This window comes from Anopheles coustani, chromosome 2 (assembly GCF_943734705.1).
Source record: "Anopheles coustani chromosome 2, idAnoCousDA_361_x.2, whole genome shotgun sequence".
NCBI lineage: Eukaryota > Metazoa > Arthropoda > Insecta > Diptera > Culicidae > Anopheles > Anopheles coustani.
This window is the reverse complement of record NC_071289.1, coordinates 89138772-89158686: the sequence shown is the minus strand read 5'-3', so window position 1 is coordinate 89158686 and position 19915 is coordinate 89138772. Positions and strand designations below refer to the sequence as shown.

General features: G+C 43.4%; 1 protein-coding gene across 3 annotated transcripts in view; it reads left to right on the top strand.

Moving 5' to 3' along the window:
* LOC131261833 (glucose transporter type 1) overlaps positions 1-19915 on the top strand; it is a 54723-nt gene that overhangs the window by 28040 nt on the left and 6768 nt on the right. For all 3 annotated transcript variants that reach the window (XM_058263674.1, XM_058263671.1, XM_058263673.1), the window contains exons 12-15: positions 8209-8433; positions 8534-8673; positions 9613-9639; positions 16667-16770. In XM_058263674.1, coding sequence (XP_058119657.1) covers positions 8209-8433; positions 8534-8673; positions 9613-9639; positions 16667-16770 — 496 coding nt within the window. The remainder of the gene's footprint in view (positions 1-8208; positions 8434-8533; positions 8674-9612; positions 9640-16666; positions 16771-19915) is intronic.

Sequence of the window (19915 nt, the reverse complement as noted above, 5' to 3'; positions counted from 1 at the left end):
TTCTCTTCGGCGCTACCTTTTTTTACGAGAACTATTTTTTTCCTTTGTCCTTCCTTCTAATCAATCTGTTTGAAGCAACCATACTTCCGGTTGTAATGTGTTTGTTCCCTCAGTACTATAGGGGAGGATGAGCAAGGATTGTTTTCTCTTTTTATTTCGCACCACTTGCTGCGTGTCAAAATCTGCACCGAATTCATATCAACCAAAACTAGACCCTTTTCGGAACAGGATTATGCGAACCTTTGCTTCGCTGTCATGGTTGCCGTTTTTTACACTCAAACTTTGGTTGCCTAGTTTTTTTTTGCAAAGGAAGTGTTGTTTAGGAGAGTTTCTCAGAAGGACCGAGCCTGTTTCTTTCGCTTGTGAGTTCATCTCATCCGTGAAGTTTTTGTTTTTGTGGTCTCCTTCTGTTTTAATTTTCACCATGGAAATGTGGGGTTCGACCACCAGGAAACTCTACACAGGCATCGCATTCTCGCGTTTGTTTATAAAATATTGGGCCAAAGTTTTCGTTGAGGTTCTTCCTGTATTTTTCCCTAAGACCTAAAGATCTATTTCAATTGCTTGATTTAGGTCATACCAAGTGTTTTACGGCTTAAAATTAAAACCTAAAACAAACAACTGTACGGTTACTGTCAAAAACTACACGCCACAATTACACAATTGGCAGGATTTGTTCTCTTTGTAGCCTTTTTATAGAATAACTTGATGATGGAATGCGTCGATCCTTGCCAAACTATCGAATTACTCTTCGTTCCGTGAAAGGAACAAGTTTTCATGTAGCTTCCCACAAAGTTTGACACCGAACGGAACAAGTTTCCCCGAACGATGCGCCTCCCCATCTCCCGTGATGCATTGTTTTATTTTGTCCAAACTATTCTTCCCTTGTTTGAGCAGCTAGCTAGAGTTCCCACTATCATTGCATCGTTGTTTGCATTCTTCCGTCGCCTCTCGATGTAAGAAGCATCGCCGTCATCATCAACACTCGCGGTTTCTGTACCTCCCATCCCTCAACTTTACCAAGGTTCATGCTTTAATTAGACGACCGAAACAGAAACCCTGACCGGGAAACTGTGGATTACCTATCTTTAAGAGTTCGGTAGTGGTTTTCAATGCAACGTTCCCGTTGCCAGAAGAAACCCCAGCGGAAGTGGGATGGCGCTTTGGAACGGGCATTCAAATAGCTTGAGTATCCATTGTTATAGAGTCAAAGTCCTTGGAATCGCCGGAGGATGTCCAAAGGGAATGCAGACGTGGATTTTCACAAACCATAACAAAGAGAAAGACGACACTAACCTCGGCGGGATTGCATGCAACGAGCGTTGGAGTGCATTGGTGCGAATGAAATTGTAAGACAGGGCCGAATTATTATTACCCCATTAAAGTATGAACCTGCCCGGAACGATTATCGTAACCTGACGGAGGAAAAACGTGTGGCAGTGTCAAAAGAGCGAAGCACCCACTCTACCGTTCAAGTTACACACCGTAGAGTTTTCTTACATTCTCCCCGGACGGCACCCGAACTATTTCATTGTACGTATAATGATCGAGATTTGCCGCTTCCATTCTGAGACGATCCGGTCCAAAAGATAGAGCGAAGAGGAACCATTCGCCTCACCCTCTGGGAGAACGTATAGAAGAAACCTCGTGCACAAAGATGGTTTGCAAGTTAAGTTCTCGTTTCGCTAACGATGACGCCGTTCTGTGCAACGTTTGTTTGCCGAAAAGATGCCGAGACACACGGAGGCCACAAAGGAATTATCCATTTGAACGGAACACAATGGAATAGTTTGGGCTCGCTTTCGCCACTCGTGTCGCTTTCAATTTCGTTACGGTACTGCCTTCCCATTCCACCGTCTATCGTTGCTTTCAATCAGGGTTTTGTAAGATCCGTTCGGTAAGAAAAGTTAGGTTTGCACTTTACTTTTCTCTGCCTGTTTTTTTTTTTTGTCGGTAAAACGGTGAAGCCATATTCTGTCTATCCAGTAGAGTCTTTAGTGACTTTACTTTTTCACAAAAACCACCACACTGTTTTGTGCGATGTGCAACTTCTCCTGGTCAAACATTTTCAATGGTTTTCAAATATACGTTTTGTGGAGCTAACGTTCTTCATTCATTTCAACTTCAACCGGTTGTGTTACTCAGACATTATAGTTTTAAACCATTTAACTGTTGTCAAACTTTAGATCTTCTTTCCAATCGTTGCTTGTAGTTTTGTTTTTTACAATTTATTACTCTCTAATCACGCTTTTCACTGCACGATGCATGCTTCAACCTATCCTACGCACAAGCAACATGGTTCCCTTCTTCTTCCGCTAGCCTCGTTGATGTTTCTATCTTTCTACTTCTACTTACACATTCTTCCTCCTTCCTACCTTTTCGTTCCATTTAATATTTGTACATAAAATAATTTGTTAAATAAACGAATCATTTGCGCGCGCGAACGATAAGGACAGTCTCGTGTCGACATCATGCGCTGTTAATCATACCCACAAGAGAAAAAAAAATCAGAAGCCAGCTACATGCAGCTCAAGTTTCACCTCGTTTGCCCTCACAAAGCTTCTGTGGGGGGGAAAAACCCTCCCTTATACTAGACCGATGTGTTTACACGATATTAACGAAACGTGGTTTCAGTATTATGAGATCCATAGAAGAAGTATTATGAGATCCTTGTGCTGCATGCACTGTAAGGATGAAATAATGTCGATCATGCTTTTTTAGCTGAAGGTCTGTCTTTATTCCAAGGAGATTCAAATAAATATAGCTTTATGTATACGTGCTTTGATTATGTTGAAGATGCTGTTAACAACAATATTAATTTGATATTCTACTTTATAACCACATGTCCAACTGATTACTTGGCCATTAACATTAAGAAATAACGCTCTCGATAAGGAGCGTTGTTTGTGAGATGAACGAGTGAAAACTTGAAGCACCTCGTAACAGATGGAGGCGCCTGGTCGTTTATGGAAATTCACTACCAAATGGAGGCGCATGGTTGTTTACTGAAAATTCTCTTGAAAATGGAGACGCATGGTTGTTTACGCTGGGAAATTCTACATATGTTAATGAGGAAGCAAATATACCCGACAAATCCGTAGAGAATAGAAACAACGATACGAAATAATTTAAGGAGCACCTGCTGTAGTTTGAATTGAATTGAAAGTGGTGAAAATATGATAACGGGTCGATGTAGCATTTTTTTCATCATCTTGCTAAGGAGCATATTGTGTAGGATGCTGGAAATACTTGCCAACTCGAAAAAAAAAAACCACCGTCAGACTGTAATAACCAGGTCACCCCACGCCAAATTCTACCGGCGATGCAAAAGTGCGTAAATGTCAACGAGCGAAGGGAGGGTATAAAGCCGAGTAACAAAACAATAAACAGTTCCCTCGAGGAATTGAGAAGACGACCCACCTGGCGCAAAACATGACGCCAGAATTATATCCCTTTGTAAGCTCTACTTTACATTTCCTCCGCTTTCCACCGTTTTTGGAACAGATGAAAGCTTTTATAACGTGTAGGAAGTATACTTTTCTAATTTAATCAAGATTCCGTGAAAACGCACATGTTTTTACTCTTGTGCTTGAGATCTTTCAAACTGAAATTTCCTGGAAATGCAAACTTTGCCCTTTAGATGTGCAAAATCTTTAGCATTCTTTTGTTGACATCTGAGATCGCACTCATAAAAGAATTTTTTTTTTCGTTTGATTTTTTTAAAATAACTTTGATACTACTGATTGAAGTTTAATGATATTTGATTGCTGTTCTATGGTTATTACAGTAAACTTGATAAAACTAAAAAAAAGCTTAAGACACTCGTAGTATTGTTATCTCCATACGTACTGTGTTACCTGAGAAAGGCATCCAGAATTATATACATAGGAGAAGAAATATGTTTAATCGTAGATTCAGGGGAAAAACTTTACCTTTAAGGTTCTTTTGCAGGACTTTTAAGGTATCCTTGCAGCCAAGTTATCAGCTCAGCAGTTATGAAACTTTCTTTCTCGTAATCTAGTATGGTAGCAAAATTTCCAGTTTAATATGTTATGACCCTTTCCTCAGCAGTGCCAGTGCCTTCACTTATCCCCCCGTCCACTTTGTAAAGCTTCTAGGTTTATTTATTCGAACAATCTTTCTGTCATACCTCCCCGGTTGGCCGAGTGTTCTTCGGTACCTAAACCAGCACCGTGGCCTTTGCGCATCCAAGGCACGTAACAAACGCAACGCGCACTGCAGAATAAATACCCGAAAAAAGAAGGTTTTCTCCGCATGGCTGCTTACCTGGGCCATTTTGTTTTATGTGTGTATAGCACCCGTATCTCTGCATTTTTTTTCCTCTGGACTGGTGGAAAAAATGGAATCTTTTCCATGGCAACCGATGGCGTACTTTTTGCATCTTGCTCATATTTGGTAGACATTTTTTGGGGTGGGGTCTGCGAAATGGGTCTCAGGTGAATTTATGTCACTGCCACGGTGAAGCATGGTGAAGCAGCGTTCCAAGAGTTACGCTACGCTATCATGGGAGTGGGCAAGAAACAGTGATTGCTGGTTGACACAGATTCGGCACGTAAACACCATGCGCCTCCATCGTAAACCGAGCGACCGACGCGTGACCGACGGAACGCGCGTAGAACAGTATCCCTAGTGACGCTGCAGAAACATAAGTAGCAGCAACCTTTAAGCAGTACGATAGAGTGATACAAAACGAAAAGTAAAAAAAATGGTTCGTTCATTTAACCGTCTTGCCCCTGTAGATGTAAGATGTACGGGACAAACTCTCGGTTTTTTAGGCTTTTACCCCCCTCTCTCTCCGCTCACAAAACAAATAAGAAACTAACCAAGAAAAAATAGACCATCACAACCACAGCCTTCATTTGCCACCCATTCAATCACCCAGCTCCTCGTTCCCCGTTCCTGTCAAAGTTCCTACACAGTTCCTTCATCACGTAACTGTTTCCTCAAAAAACAAGGATCAACAGTCAATAACACTGCCAAGCGTCAACCAACACCCCTGTACACGCCTACACACCCATGGACACGCACTGGAATCGACTGATCCAGCCAAACAAGGAGAGGTGATATTGGGCGACCGCTTCTAATGAGCACGCAGGACACGCCAGCAGCCACGTTACACTGAGCGAACCGGTTTACACAAAGGCTCATTCTCATAGCACTTAGAAAACACTAATCGCTACACGCAATTGTGTAGGCAACTATTCACACCCACACACACACACACACACGCGTACATAGACTAAAAAAGAAAGTGCCGATAAATCTCAAAAGGACATACAACTGATTGGAAGCGAAGTGTTTAGGGAGTTTACATCTTTTTCATTTATTTTATGTGGTGAGGTATGTTTATTGTGTTAAAATTTCGTTTTCATTTGTCGGTTTTTGCTTCGTGTAAGCATATCATTTTTGTAATTCCAGCAACAAATTTAATTTGTTTGAAATACAGTTAAATGAACCATTGTTTTTCTTTTATGGTTTCCTGCCAATCTTTCATCCTTTCGCGGTGTACTTGATTTATGGGCGCTATGGTTTTGATAGCTGTATTCATCCTGATAACCCTATTATTACTTCTGTTGTTATTTGTTTCTGCAACCAGTTGATTGGATTGATTCATGTTGGAAATTTTGCGGGATTGCTCACCCGAAATGCTCATTCCGCGTGCGCCGTGCCAATAATTGGCCCTTTTTGTCCCTGTAATCATCTCAATTCAGCTGTGCGGCATTTGACACCTTGCCATGTCCCACTCCTGGCCAGGCTGCCATTAGCGGGAACCACGTGACGCGCACGGGTGGTTTGTCCGTTGGTGGTCACGTGGTATTGATTTTGTGCACCCTTCAAATTAACTTCATTACGAACGTTTGATGTTATCGGGAGCCCTTTTTTCCGTATCTCATCTCTCCGTATCTCACCGCGTGTTTTCAATTCCCGTTGGTCGAACTGACCCTTCATTACTAGGGCCAATTGTTCGGAGACGGACACAATCAGTTCGTGTGAAATGGAAATTCAACTCCCAACCGTTACACCCACACTCACCGGAGACTGTGGTCGGTGTGCGTTTAAAAAATGAAAAGAATCCCTCCGTTCTGATGCGTCCAACACCTCGTGGATTCTGTAACGATTACGTAATAAAAGGGATTGAAAAAAACCCAAAACCCAACGACTGCAACACTGGTGTTGGATACGGCTGTTCCATTAATGAACCACAATTCGAAACACAATCAGGGATCCCTCCGGCGTACAACCGATCGTCCTCGTTTTCGACTGATGGTGGTGCTGACAAACTGTATGTCAATTATGATTTCGTCGGTGCAATTATCCGATATCATTTTTGGCGCTTGGTGGATGAATTGTAGCGACCAGCTCATGCAAGCAAAGCCTTGTTTGGAGCATGTTTCAATTATTTAAATCCAACCTCGTAGTAATGGCAGGGCAGTTTTATACCTTCATTTTTCCCCTCCATCATCCCCTTTTGATTTCTCCATTATTTCTTTTGTTTGCTTTTCGAAACGCTTATTGTCAAAATGAGAGGAAAATATGCCAATAATGTCGTGATTCATTGACTAGATTAACACAAAAACATACACAGATGAGACACAAGGTGATTCGCAAACGTTTTTTTGCACTAGAAATTAGTGTAATTACTTGAACGTGTAAGAAGCAATTATTTATTTGGAAAAAATGGCTTCTGAAAAATTGTGCTCGCCAATTTTCCAAGACAAGACACAAGGCTTAATTGCTCAAAACAACACGCTTTGACACGCAGAAGCAATTGTGTGGGTGTGTGTTTTTTTATAGGATTTCAATACACCTTTCATGTACTCAAAAATCATTCCATACACAACCCTGACTTCACACGCCTTTGATCATATTTTCTTAACCCAAAACAGTCTAATTACTTGACAAGAAGCACAACAAACTCAATTAGTACACCATCAGAACACTTCCAAGAAACACGCTCTTCACGAACTCAAAGAAAATAAAGGAGGAGACACATCCCAACGCGCAAACAAGTGAAAGACAATAAACGCCTTACAACGCAACGCAAACCCGGTGTGAAACCGGTCGCACCTCTCAGTACTCTAGACGTGCTTCGAGGGCATAAGTGCCAAACTCAAGTTATAGCTGGTGGCCGACCACACTATTACCGATATCTATATTAAAAAAAAAGTATGTTTGTGAGATCATGCAGTTTCGTTTTTTCCCAAACTCATTTAACTTATGTCGTTTACTTTTTGAATTAACACTAGCGCCGCATCTCACCGAATCCAATACAAACGCTTATCGAAAGTGGCCAAGCTAGTCGATGATGACGAACAAGTTGGCACCAGTATTTCCAATTATACACCCAAACGTTATCATTTGCTGTAAGTTGTAAGCTCATTAGTTGATCTTTTGCATACTCCCGTTTTCCGTACCATTGTTTCGTTTGCTGGAAGTAAGAGTTTACTAATCTTTGGCTTTTCAATCGGATAGAGTAAGCTGGTAGCACACACACACACAAACACACTCTCGAACTACCACCCGCGTAACCGACACGAGCTACTCGTTACTCGATACGATCGGTGCTGAAACTCGGTGACTGCTCCTAAGGTGCCCGAGCGTAATACTGATTGCATTTGATTTTATTTTCAAAGTGTCCACTTTCGTTTTTTGGTCCTCCATTTGAATTTGTCATTCGAGGTGGATTTTAATTTATCTGTATGCCAAAGTCTTTTTAGTTCTTGTTTCAAGTGATTTTATTATTCATTTTTTTATGTTTTAATCGTCACAAAAGATATTTTATATGTATAGTCTTTGATGGGTCGAACAAACCCCACCGGTCTAGGATTTTGCGACTAACCTAACAGGGAGGGCTCTTGAGAGAACGTACATTCCAACAATTGACACAAACCTACTCCAAAAGCAAACTCACTTTTCCTTTAAAAAGTCTACCGAAAGATTTCCTTGAGTCCCATTCCATCCTACACCGAAGGGAAATCCTTTTAGTGTTCAGTTCCCCCAACCCTTCTCCTCGAGGACAAACCCCATGAAAGCAAGAGAACCAAAACCCATTTACGGACGAATGAAACGAATGATACCGAAGTGGCGAAGAGAAAAAAACATACAGAACGAACAACCACCCATAAAACCCCCCACTTCAAAAGCCTTTAAAATACGGGAACCCAAAGTGTTACACGCATAGTTTAGGAGTTTTTTGGTTATGTGCAGGAAATGATCGACTGGATGTCCTACCTGTCGGTAGTGTCAACGCTCGCCTTCGTCGTGTTCTTCGCCGTCGGACCGGGCTCGATACCGTGGATGATAACTGCCGAGCTGTTCTCCCAGGGGCCGCGGCCGAGCGCGATGGCCATCGCGGTGCTCGTGAACTGGATGGCGAACTTCGTTGTTGGAATTGGTTTCCCAAGTTTAAAGGTAAGTGCGTGTGGTTTGGTCCGTCGTCGAGCAGAGTCCAGCAAGCTTACTAATTCATTTGATGTTCCCATCGTTTTCTTTTCTTCTCTTCCCACAACAGACTGCCTTGGAAAATTATACATTCCTACCGTTTAGTGTATTTTTAGCAATATTTTGGATATTTACATATAAAAAGGTTCCTGAGACCAAAAACAAAACGTTCGAAGAAATTTTAGCTCTGTTTAGGCACGGAAACGGAAGGTAAGACCATTTCATTTCGCACTCTGCCTGTCATTACTTTAACAACCTACTACTTTGCCGCTTTCAACACAACACACACAATCACAAATTTGAACCAGAAGTTAGTTCGACGAACTCCGCCACTCCGGAATACACCGGAAGCCTGGGGCGAGGGCAGGACTTCTTCCGCCCAAGGGAACGGGTTACGTATTTTATGTATTCATCAACCGATATGTTTTAATCAGAATCAAAAAAGCAAAAATATTCGGTAGAAAAAAAAATTATCAATCAAAAGCCATTTTGTTTTGTAAATTTCATCATCTTGAATTTACAGTGGAGTAATTTATCGCGCACTTGCGGTAGAAAATAACTCCAAGAAAGATCGAAGAAATGAAAACCATAAATTTACAATTGAAATCGGAGAGAATGTTTGTGTTTAACCTTTAAATTTGGGGTTCTATTTGTGGTCTAGTATAACCACCTTCAATATACTGACTTCTCCCCTGAAATTCACAAAAAAGGGTCCTCCAGTATTGAGCATAAATACCCTGGATAGCGGTGAATTGAACTTTAATTGAAATTGGATACCGATTGGATTTTCTCTCCGGTTCTTTTGCTACCAAAAGATTGAGTTTCCAACTTGCCGGGGGTTTGCTTTTGTCAAAATGTTACTCTGCAATGAAGGAAGAGATGAGCAGCTTGGAAAACTTTCATGTCTCTTCCCTACCTGGCCTTTGCCTCAATGTACAATTGTTCAAATTCCTGCAAAATATTGTTGCTGATCCTCGATCTAACGTTAAACTACTCGGAGAGTTGATCACAGCTTAATTCACAAGCGACAACCCAACGAAAATGTCGTGCTATTTCGTCCAAAAGAATTTATTCAAACACTCATCAACACATGCCTCACCAAGGAACCGAATATCAATCAGTTTCATTTTCCACTCCTCCACCTTATAGAAACCTTCGCGATAGTAGACTCTACGGGTAAGTGCAGTTGCGCAGTTTAAGCATTGAGAATTCGCTCGCCCGCAATGAACACAAGAAGTCCCCGATAGCCTTTCAATCGAACAAACACAAAAATGAATCCTTTTCCGATGCCCGTTTACGAGCCCCCCTCGCATCGCCAAAGCGTCCCCAGAACGTGGTTGTGTTGAGTTTGCAATGCAAACACGGCGGATCCCCTTGCATTTTGTTTTGTTTCATCGTTTGAACCGTTGTTCTTTCACATCGCCATATGCTCACCGTTTGTTCAGATAACATATATTCGTACCCTTTGCCTAATTGTTTTGCCTTATGCTCTCGGAAAGCGGAGAAAAACCCGTCCACGTGTCGATGCACCGTATACTGCTTTCTCTTTGATTTGTTTCGTTTCGGTTTTTTTTATTATGTTAATCGATCGGTTTCTTCCGACACACACACAACACACGGAAATAAAATATTGTTTTTGTATTACATGGGCTTCCCAGTTGTGTCGTTATATTTTTTTGCATGGATAGGTTTTGATCGTGTTCTGCAACTGCACTGCCAGTAGATTGTTTTATGGAAAGAGAAAAAAATATTAAATTTCATTATAACAATGAAATCAAACATAAATACCCGTTACATACAAATATCATTAAAAAAATGACCCGTTCAATTAAATTTATTATAATGGTTTACTACGAGTCACCATCAGTTAAATATATTACATAGATTTACTCCAATTGAAGAATTATACTGCAGGAAACTATAGAGTAGCATAGTCCAACAAATGTCTACATAAATTGACCTCGCTCCGGAAAACCCTCCACGGTAGTTGGATCCTTTTCTTATCTCTCCATGTGGATGCTCCGTTAGCCAATTAATTTTATCCGAGCCGCACCCTTCTGCTCGGGACGATCCGTAGTGGACGAACCACCCGTCTATCGTTCGCTCCCGGGTACGCGAGAAGGCGGAAAGAATCATTCATTCCGGCCAGCACACACCGAAGCGGGCATGGTCATTTATGTTGGTAATTAAATTCATGCCAAAGTGCACTGCGCTTTTATGGCGACGCGTGTGTTGTTCTATCGAATTTCCATTTCGGTGATAAGCTTCTTTTCCGACTCCGAACACCTGTAAGAGTCACATGCACATACAATTACAGTACCACTTTACAGTATGCAAAATCATCTCCCCCACACCACCACCACCACCAAGGGTCGCACAATGGGTTTGTGGAAAAATCAACACTCCACCCAAAAGGGGTTTAAATAAATTAAGCACCCCCATTCGCGTTTCCCAGTGTTGATACGCACCAAACCGGGAAACACTGCACAAATATGGCGCACGAAAAATGTTACCGTAGTGTCGTACAGATGTACAACCACACTTAAATCACCAAAGGCAAAGGTTACCCCCCCCACCAAAAACTACGCACTGCTTCACTGTATAGCATAGCAAAGCCTTAATAAAAACGATTACGACCGTGCAGCAGAAACAAAACAAAACAAAATCAAACAAACAACAACCAATAATTCTTTGGCCACTGTCTGCGTGCTCTGTTGTCGGAGCGGTCCGCGGAGCAGGGGGCCAACACGAAAAATAAAAATCCATAATTTACGTAACGCGGCGGAAAATGGGCTGGAAAAGTGTTCAAACAGCGCAATATTATCAGATTATATCGCCACACCACAAATCCGCGGCCAGAAGCTGCCGGAAGCGAGGCGCGCAGGCGGGATGCTGACACCAAGAGCAAGATGAAAAACCCTCCCGCCCATCATGCCACACAATGCCTCCCCCCACCCACGGGAACACGGGCGAAAAACGGGTGTGAATTTGTAACAGTTTGTGATTGTGATAATTAATAAGAAATGTTTGTAAAACAAAGCGAACGGAATTATCTAAAACAGAAAAAAAAACACATTCATGTGCAAATAGGTTTGGTGCAGTAAACCGTTTGGATGGATGGATTCAAGTGCCAAATATTATTGTTTAGCCCATTGCTTGCATGCCCTGCAGCATACGAGCGCAAATGTAAAGGATATTCCTTGCTTCTGCACACGTTTCGCTTCCGCCGTAGATCCCGAGTCACACATGCTAGCACCGGTTGGTTCAATTTAGCTATTTTTCGTTCAGCGCGGCATGTTTTGTTTATGAATATTTTATACTTCATACAACAAATAAATTGCAGCACCTTTTGCACCAGCATCATCCTCTTCACCGTATCCGAAGCACAAATGAGGCTTTTTTTCCAAACTGCGACTAGCAACTGCTTTTAGAAACCGTTAGCGACCACATAAAATTATTAGTACCAGCGAAGTTAAAAGGGAAAATTTCAATACCACCGAACTGCAGCAAAATGGCGGCGAAAATGGCCGACTGCACGTGACGGCGCTGACGACGCGTACGCCATTAATTGAAACGCGTTTCGCAAAGCGAACGTTATGAATTATTCAAACCATTTGCGTCCCTGTTGGGAAGCGGGTCGGAAAGTGACAGTGGGGTTTTTTTATTTTTACGACTGGCGGGGTGAGCAAGGGAAAAGAATAGCCCCGTTCATCTGCCCTAAGTCAGCTGAAAACTGTTTCGAATGAGCGATGTTATTTTGGCAAATTTATCTCAAGGCTACGCATGTAAGGGGGAAAGTGTTTCAATATGCAATTACTAAGCAAGAAAAAAATGATCTTGGGTGGACCAAGATAAACAGTCGCAAAAGCAATGGGTTGGAGTATGTGTCACAAACACTTTCGAGCGAAATGGTTCATAGTAAACCGGAGGGGTGTTAATCAGTGCGAAATATATTACCAAGAAAAACAAATACATTTTATTCTATGTTACTGCTTGATGAATGTTGCAAGAGCTTACGAAAACTTAGGCAAAAGGGACAAAGTGTGAGAATCAAATTATGTTTTAACGGTTTTTGTTAACCCTTTTCTCATATAAGGGAATGTCTTTTGCCTAGATTCTTCTATGGAAGTGAAGAATTACTTTAAGACCCGTTTCCTACATCGTTAAATCTGCTCTCTATTCGGACTCGATGGAGTTAACACCCAACCCAAACCCGTTTCAGGCAAAAGAAAAGAGCATTTCACTTGTTGGCGACCAGAATCAATGACACGAAGTGATTTTACTTCTTTCAGAAGCGTAAAATTGCGGACGGGGATATAACTTTTGAGATCAAAACGAGTTTGTCAGCGTCCTGAATGAAGATGGGCCGTTCAAATCCGCTCTGAAAACAACAAATTTTACCGGTTGGATGATGTCTTTGAAGCTCAAACTTTCCATCAAAGGAACCGATCGGAGCACTCATACCGACTTACGCGTTCCTCGGGTCAACCATTCCGCCTCGTGGACCTCTTCGAAGATCCGTCTCCCCCATGCTGGCGGATGTTGCGGAGCCCTCCGTCGGTGTTCCCACTCACTTTTTGGTTTTGGTCGACGGAAATCCGGCGTTTCTAATTACTCCTAAATCAATTAATCATCCTTTAATGGAGCGAAAAGCCTTACGGCCCCGAGCGATAAAAGGCGATTCGTTTCGACGGCGGCGGCGGCGACGATGGCGGCAAACTTTTCGTCGTTGTCTTCCCGGCCCGGTTTGCGATAAGATGGCCTTTTTCTCCGCTGCCGGTGGCCCCCGTTCTCGCCGGTTTGCCATTTTGAATGTCGCCGATTCCGTTCGTTTCCGCAAAGGGAACGGTGCGGGAAGGGCAAATAAAAAATATTCCTTTCGGTCGCCGCGCTCCACTGAAACGGACAGTGCCAACGGTAATGACGATGTCAGGCTTTCGCTCTAATGAATAATCCAATCCCTTCGCAATGCGCCTTCGGTCCGCCCTCCCCGATCGCCGGTGGGCGACCGGCTTTACGTCACGAAACCCCATAAACCTCGGCCCACTCCGACGGCGAGTGAACCGACGTGGCCTTGTACTTACGAGGCCGAACACTGGTAGGCGTAGTGGGCTACGTTGGGTATGGCTCAATTTACCGTTCTGTGATAATTAAATTTGCACCCAACAGACAGAGAGACCCCTCCCTCGCAAAAGCTTTCTTGCCCCGGACCGATCCTTTGATAGCGATGTCCCTTCCTTTTTGGTCATTGACATAAATGCTGATAATTGACAAAGTATCCGCGGAAGATTCGAGTGCCCTTGAGGGACACTGGGGCACATTATCTGGCTCAGTTGAGCGAGAGTTGATTTCACTTTCACCCAACCAAAACCTCTTCCTCGAACAAACGCAATACTCAACGTTTTTCTTCGTACCATCCTCACCTGTATCTGTGCTTTTCATTCAATTTTTCTAGGGCATTATAATACCTCTCTCCATTACATTCTAACCAACTAACGTCGAAACCATGCTTCATTAAATTAAACCGAGCGAGACTCGGTCTTTTCGGTACTAACCCATACGGTTAAGGGACAAACCAAATGCATTATATGCCTATCAAATGCATCAATATGTTTGCTATTTTCCAGCGATGATGAGCCGCAAACCGAACGAAACTCGATCCACTCGGACTCGGTCCAGTTGCAGCACTCAAACTCCAACCTTTCCTCCGACGCCCAATTTGGACGAAAAACGGAGGGTTTGGGTGACAAAAGGAAGTAGGATGCGCCCCATAAACATACTTTTACATCCGTTTACTTATTATTTAGTTTTTAATTTTAAGTTTAGCTTGAGTATTAACCTCTTTTTCATTTGATTTGTTTTACTGTTTCACTTACGTTTCATTACGCACAAAGTACATTCAGCGCGTTTTAGTATTGAGCTTATATAACAGTCCATTATGTAAAATTAACTCTCACCAGGTCGGATTTCGATATCTACTCTTCAGTTACCTCAAAAAGAAAAGTTATTTTAAATTTCCTTCTAGTACTTACCGAAAGTTGAAGGGGTTGGTGTACGATAAAAACCCTTGTCACCATATAAAAAACTCTTAAACTTAAGCTTCAATTTTATGATCTGTAGAAGGAGCAAATTAATTACAAGAAACGTCATCTATCGATTAAATTCTGTAGCTTCCACATTAGGAAAAATCAGAACAAATGTAAAGTTGTATAGAGTCAACGTATCATGTATCAAATAAAAGAAAAAGAAGGAAAAATCGAACCTTGCACAAACCTTCGACAGTAAAACGCCGAAATGGATTATATGTGCAGCGCCTCGTTGTAATGTAAGTTATTCTGCAAACTTTCGTTATTAGTTGTACCCTATGAGTTATGTATGTCGCTTTCGTTTCGTTTCGTGCCAATTCAGGTTCCCGTCTTTTATTTTCCTTCCATTAGGTACACACGCTAAACAAACAATACCCACCATCCCGCTCCCGGTCGTACCGACGGTATAGGAATCCAAACAACGCGACAAACATTCCACCAAGTCACTTCCGTAAAATACCGTACGCCGTGCATGCCGGGCCGAGCGCCGGTGGCCGCGCTCCCGGGGGGGAAATGGAAATTCTTCCCAAAGTTCCACCTCCGCCGTGAGGCCCACCCCGGCGGGAATGCAAACGGCTAAGTTTTGGCTTAAGTTTCGCCGGCAGCCTGGCAAATGGAGGATGGCGGTAAAGCCGACGCAACGCCGACCAGCTAACGCCGATAGCGAAAGTTCAATTTCCGTGTAATTTGGCTTTCGTTTACTTTTCCACCTGGAATGGAATGGTTGTTTTTTTCCACTCCGCTTTTCCTCCTGCCAGTGCGCCAGTGTTTCGCCGGAAAATGTATTCGCTTTGAGCGACGACGACGACGTGAACGCCCTCACGGTACGCCGCGCAGTTTAAGGACGATGGAAGGACATTATCATTCATTCCAGGCCGGCTGTTGTGGAAGATAATTTCATAAATAATAGTCTTCCTGGCGCACCGTCGCCTGCACGATGAAGTTGTGTGTTTTCCCTCTCCGCGGGTTCCAGATTGGGGCGGAAACTTTTCCAATATACCGAAAGTGAAAGCACGAATCGCGACGTATGGATGGAGACACCTTTAGCAAGTAAAATTCGACACCGACTCGCCTCGTTTTCTTGTCCCTTGCTGAGGCCCCCTTCGATAACCGTGAGGGAAATTATTACCGTGACGACAACTCTGTGTATGAAGCATTGTTTAATGCGTACATACGAGTGTGTTCCGAGCCCTAACAACAGCTAATGCTTGATAAGGCACGCGCTTTCCCGACCGAGTCACATTATTTATCAAATTTCCGATATATTACGTCACGCAGAAATTACGGAAAAATAAAAACTCAATCATTCGGGGTGATCTTTTCCTTCCCATGTACCTTATCGCTAATGAACACCTTGATTGGGAAACAGCTCGCCACCTTAAAAAAAATACAAGTGACGTTGCGGAGCACACTAGAGCATAATTTCTGTTGATTCCTTGTCTTACTTTTTTGTTCCTCCTTCTCCTTGCACGCAAATGATCCATTTATCACCTTGATCCACCGGCCAAGCGCACGCACCCTACACGTGCTGATGGCCGTCAGCATGGTTTCCATTCCACGTTTGGGCCAAGTGTCTTTGGAGAGGGGTGGAAAAAAGCCTTCCACCCTCCTTTCTAGCGTGCCTCATACTTGCGCAACCATTGTATTCTCTGCACAACCCGTGAAAATATTGCTACACAATAGAACAGGCAGCTGTTACTGGCTTTGCAACACACACACACACACACACATACACTTACTACACTGTTTAGTTCATGTGTATTGCTTGTTGAAGATTTTCCCCTTTGAAAAGCTGCTTCCGAAAGCTGGTGCTTTCTTTTACGTGATTCCAATCCAAGCAAACGGTTCCAAGAGGGAAAGAGAACGATGTTTATTAAAACTCGACAGATTGGGAAAACCCTTGAATGACCTGTCAATGACACAATTGGAAACCCTTGAACGAGTATGAGCGAGGCGTAAATATCGCAGAAGCAGAGAGCCTCGAGCTCGGCGAGGGAAAACAGTAGGAAAAAATACCCCCACGAAGAAACTGTTAAAAATTCACACTCGTTTTCATACGCTATCGGTAATCTGATAATATTCACTTATTACATAATCGTAGAGTGTGCGAATTTCAGGAGTATGCTAAACTGCGTAAATAATCTGGAGCCGCAAAGTATGAACTCGGGCATCGAGCACGCCGCGCTGATGATCTCCGAGGAAAAGACCCAGCACGATTCACGTAAGCCATCTTTGTTTTTTTTTCCCCTTTACCACAGTGTGCGTGTGTGTGTGTATATGTGAACGTTTGTCTATATCGTATGTGTGTGCGAGTGTGTGTTTTGATGAGTGAAGGGAGGATCGTTGCACTAGAGGAGGTAATGCCGGGTGAAGGGAAAACGCTAACACTTAGTAGGCGTGAAAAATCTCATAGCGGCCTCTAACACGGGCTTCAAGCATCCTTTTTGTATCTACTATCTCTTCCTCACTCACGCGCACGGGCTTTTTCACTCTCTCCATCTCTATCTCTCTAGCTGTTTTTCTCTTCCTCCTTTCACTCGTCAAACTGAACCTATCTATCAATCTTCTCTTGCCACGCTTACCTTGCATCAGCCATATTTTATCCCCCATTTGTTGTGCCTCTGTTTTTGGTCGGTATTTGGTTGGAAAGGTTTTCACCGATACACATATTTTCTTTCCTTCGCAACGTTTTTCTCCTATTTGCTATTTGGTGTTTACTGTTTGATGTGCATTTTTCCATATCTTTCCCATCGCTTAGATTTCGCCGAATGGTTGTTTTATCTTTTCTCGTGTGTGTGTGTGTGTGTGTATACATTTTTCTTCTCCGCCTGCAACTCGACTCGGTGTTCGTTAGGGGCTCGAGCTCACATTTCACGTAAACATTATTACACGCTTCACTAGCGCACGTCCCTGCCTATAGCCATCACTCAGCGAATCAACCACGCCAGGCGGACATGTTGTTTTTTCCACCATATTGTACATATTGTGTTTGTTCGGTGCCGGTTATTTTTTTACACCACGCGCGTCCTAAAGCTTTTTCCTTTCGCTACCTTTTGCCTATGCTACATGGCGATGGCTGGTGTGTGTGTGTGTATGTGTTGGACGTGTGAGCTTGTGTGGTTTTGCTTTCTGTTCTTTATCTTCTCGACAGTGATACGAGAGCCATAAATTCTGTTCTCAATTTCCGCCCCCGCAGTCGGTTTTCCCGGGCTGAAGGAGAAAACATCCGCCTAAAAGCTCTATTAAAGCACGCTTCCCGGGCAAAACAACACAACCTCACCGTAACCGCCCGCATTTATACAGCAGTTAAAGTAACGCTTCAACTGTTTTTGCCACAGTCGGGTTGGTGAAATGTGAGACCGGAATTATTTATCGGCTCAAAAAAACTGCTACCACCACATGCTTTCGGAAATCTGAGGAGGATAACATTTTCTGACAAATTTAGATTGGATCTCGCTGATACTCAAAAACATTCCGATACTCGATTTTTTTCGGAATCGGCCTTGTCTGGTTAATTTCACAAATCGTTCAATATCAACTCAATCCTAATTCAACTTGAAATTCGATACGATCATGCTCGAGCCATGTTTTACTTTCGTGTAATTTTCCTTTGAACCTTACGAAGGTTCCCTTCTCGAAAGACTCTCAACCGGCTTCGAACAATGTGCTTTTTTACTATTTTTCCAATGATGATGTTGCAAAACACAACTACCGGAAACGGTGAAATCCGAACATCAGCCGGATCCAAGCAAATGCATATCAATGAGAAAGGAAGCAAGAAAAGCTGGCTCGTCATGCGTTTGGCCGGGATTTTCTCGCATGATAAAGGGTGTATATAGCCCCCTACAAATGAGCCCGCTAAAATGGAAAAAGAGGAAAAAAACGTAGAAAAAATTGAGGAAGTGGAGAGTGGGGCAAAACCCGCGAGGGAAAACCATATATTTTTCCAAATCGGGCTTTCTCCACGGCATATTTGCGTTGTGGTTGAGCGCTAAAAACATACACTTTTTGGGAAGTTTTGAGAAGCATTCAACAATACAGAATCCACACACACACATTCGTACAAACAGCAGAAAAATCTGCTTTTCTCCGAACCCCTGCGCCGCCCCGTTCTTTTGGAACTTTTTTCACTTAAAATTCTACATATGCCGCACACGGGTTTTCCTTCCCCTGAAGTGTGCGTAAACACGAATGAAGTGCTTTCACACACCTCGCCACCCTCCTCCCCATGCCGTTGCTTTAAGCAAGATACTGGAGAAGCGTCCTTAAACATTTTTCCGGGCCCAGATTTGTGTGCGCTCTCGCGCGCTTCTCGGCTTGTGAGTTCTGCAAATACAACGTGTTAAATCGTGTACTTAAACCTACACTTCCAGCGTGCCGTCCACCATTTTGTCCCCCTCCCCTTTACCGCCGTTCTAGTCGAAGGTGGGGTGGTATTTTTTCTCCCCCCCCCCCCCCCCCTTCCCTCCATCAAACACCTGACACTTATCTTTGCCGACAAACGTTTGTCGAGCGAGGAAAAACATGACTTTCATGTTCGTAAGTGGAAGATTTAAATCAACACTTACCCATCCTCCCACCGCCCAGCACCATCTGGGTCCCCCGGTCGCAACTTTCGTTCCCCGCCCACCCTTTCTCCCTCACGACACGGGTTTGTCCTTCAAGGAAAACCCGACCGTCACTGCATTGCGGTGTGCGCGTGTGAAATGAAAAATCAAGTACGATCCTGGCGATGGAAAACTGCTGCCGAATGCAGGGAAAGACGATGGAAAACCCTGGTCGAATCCATTTTCCCCCGTTCTCCACAGCGTTATCGTACAGAAAATTGAGTACGACAGCACTTCCACAGGCGTTGTCATTTGCAGTCGCAACATTTTCATCATTTATCATCGACGGTTGGAAAGACGGCGAGCATCATCTTTGATGCGCCCGTCGCGAGGCTGTGTCTCCCTGGCGTCCTTGAACGGTCTCGCGGGCGCTTGCCGGTTGGAAATGACTCTCCCGAGCCTTCTGCGTCCTCCGGCGACAAAGGCCGGGCGAACGGTTTCACCAGGAGGTTCACGAAAGCCGAACGAATGTCTTCATAGATGGTGGTAAACACGGTGTGACGATTTTCCCCCACCCTCCTCGTAAATGCCTCTCCATTACCCAAGCCCTACCAAGGGCCACTATCCGATGGAAAATCTTCACACCTTCACAGATTGCTGAAAGCGACACGTGCTTCGAAGACATAATCGAGCGCGATTAAAGTGAAGGATTAGATATGATTCGATTTTGTTTTCCTTCCGTATCCCATCGTGTTTGCGTGCGAAAAACTGTAGCGGAATTTTTCACTCCTTAATCGGTCGCCATTTGTTTCCCTTAAA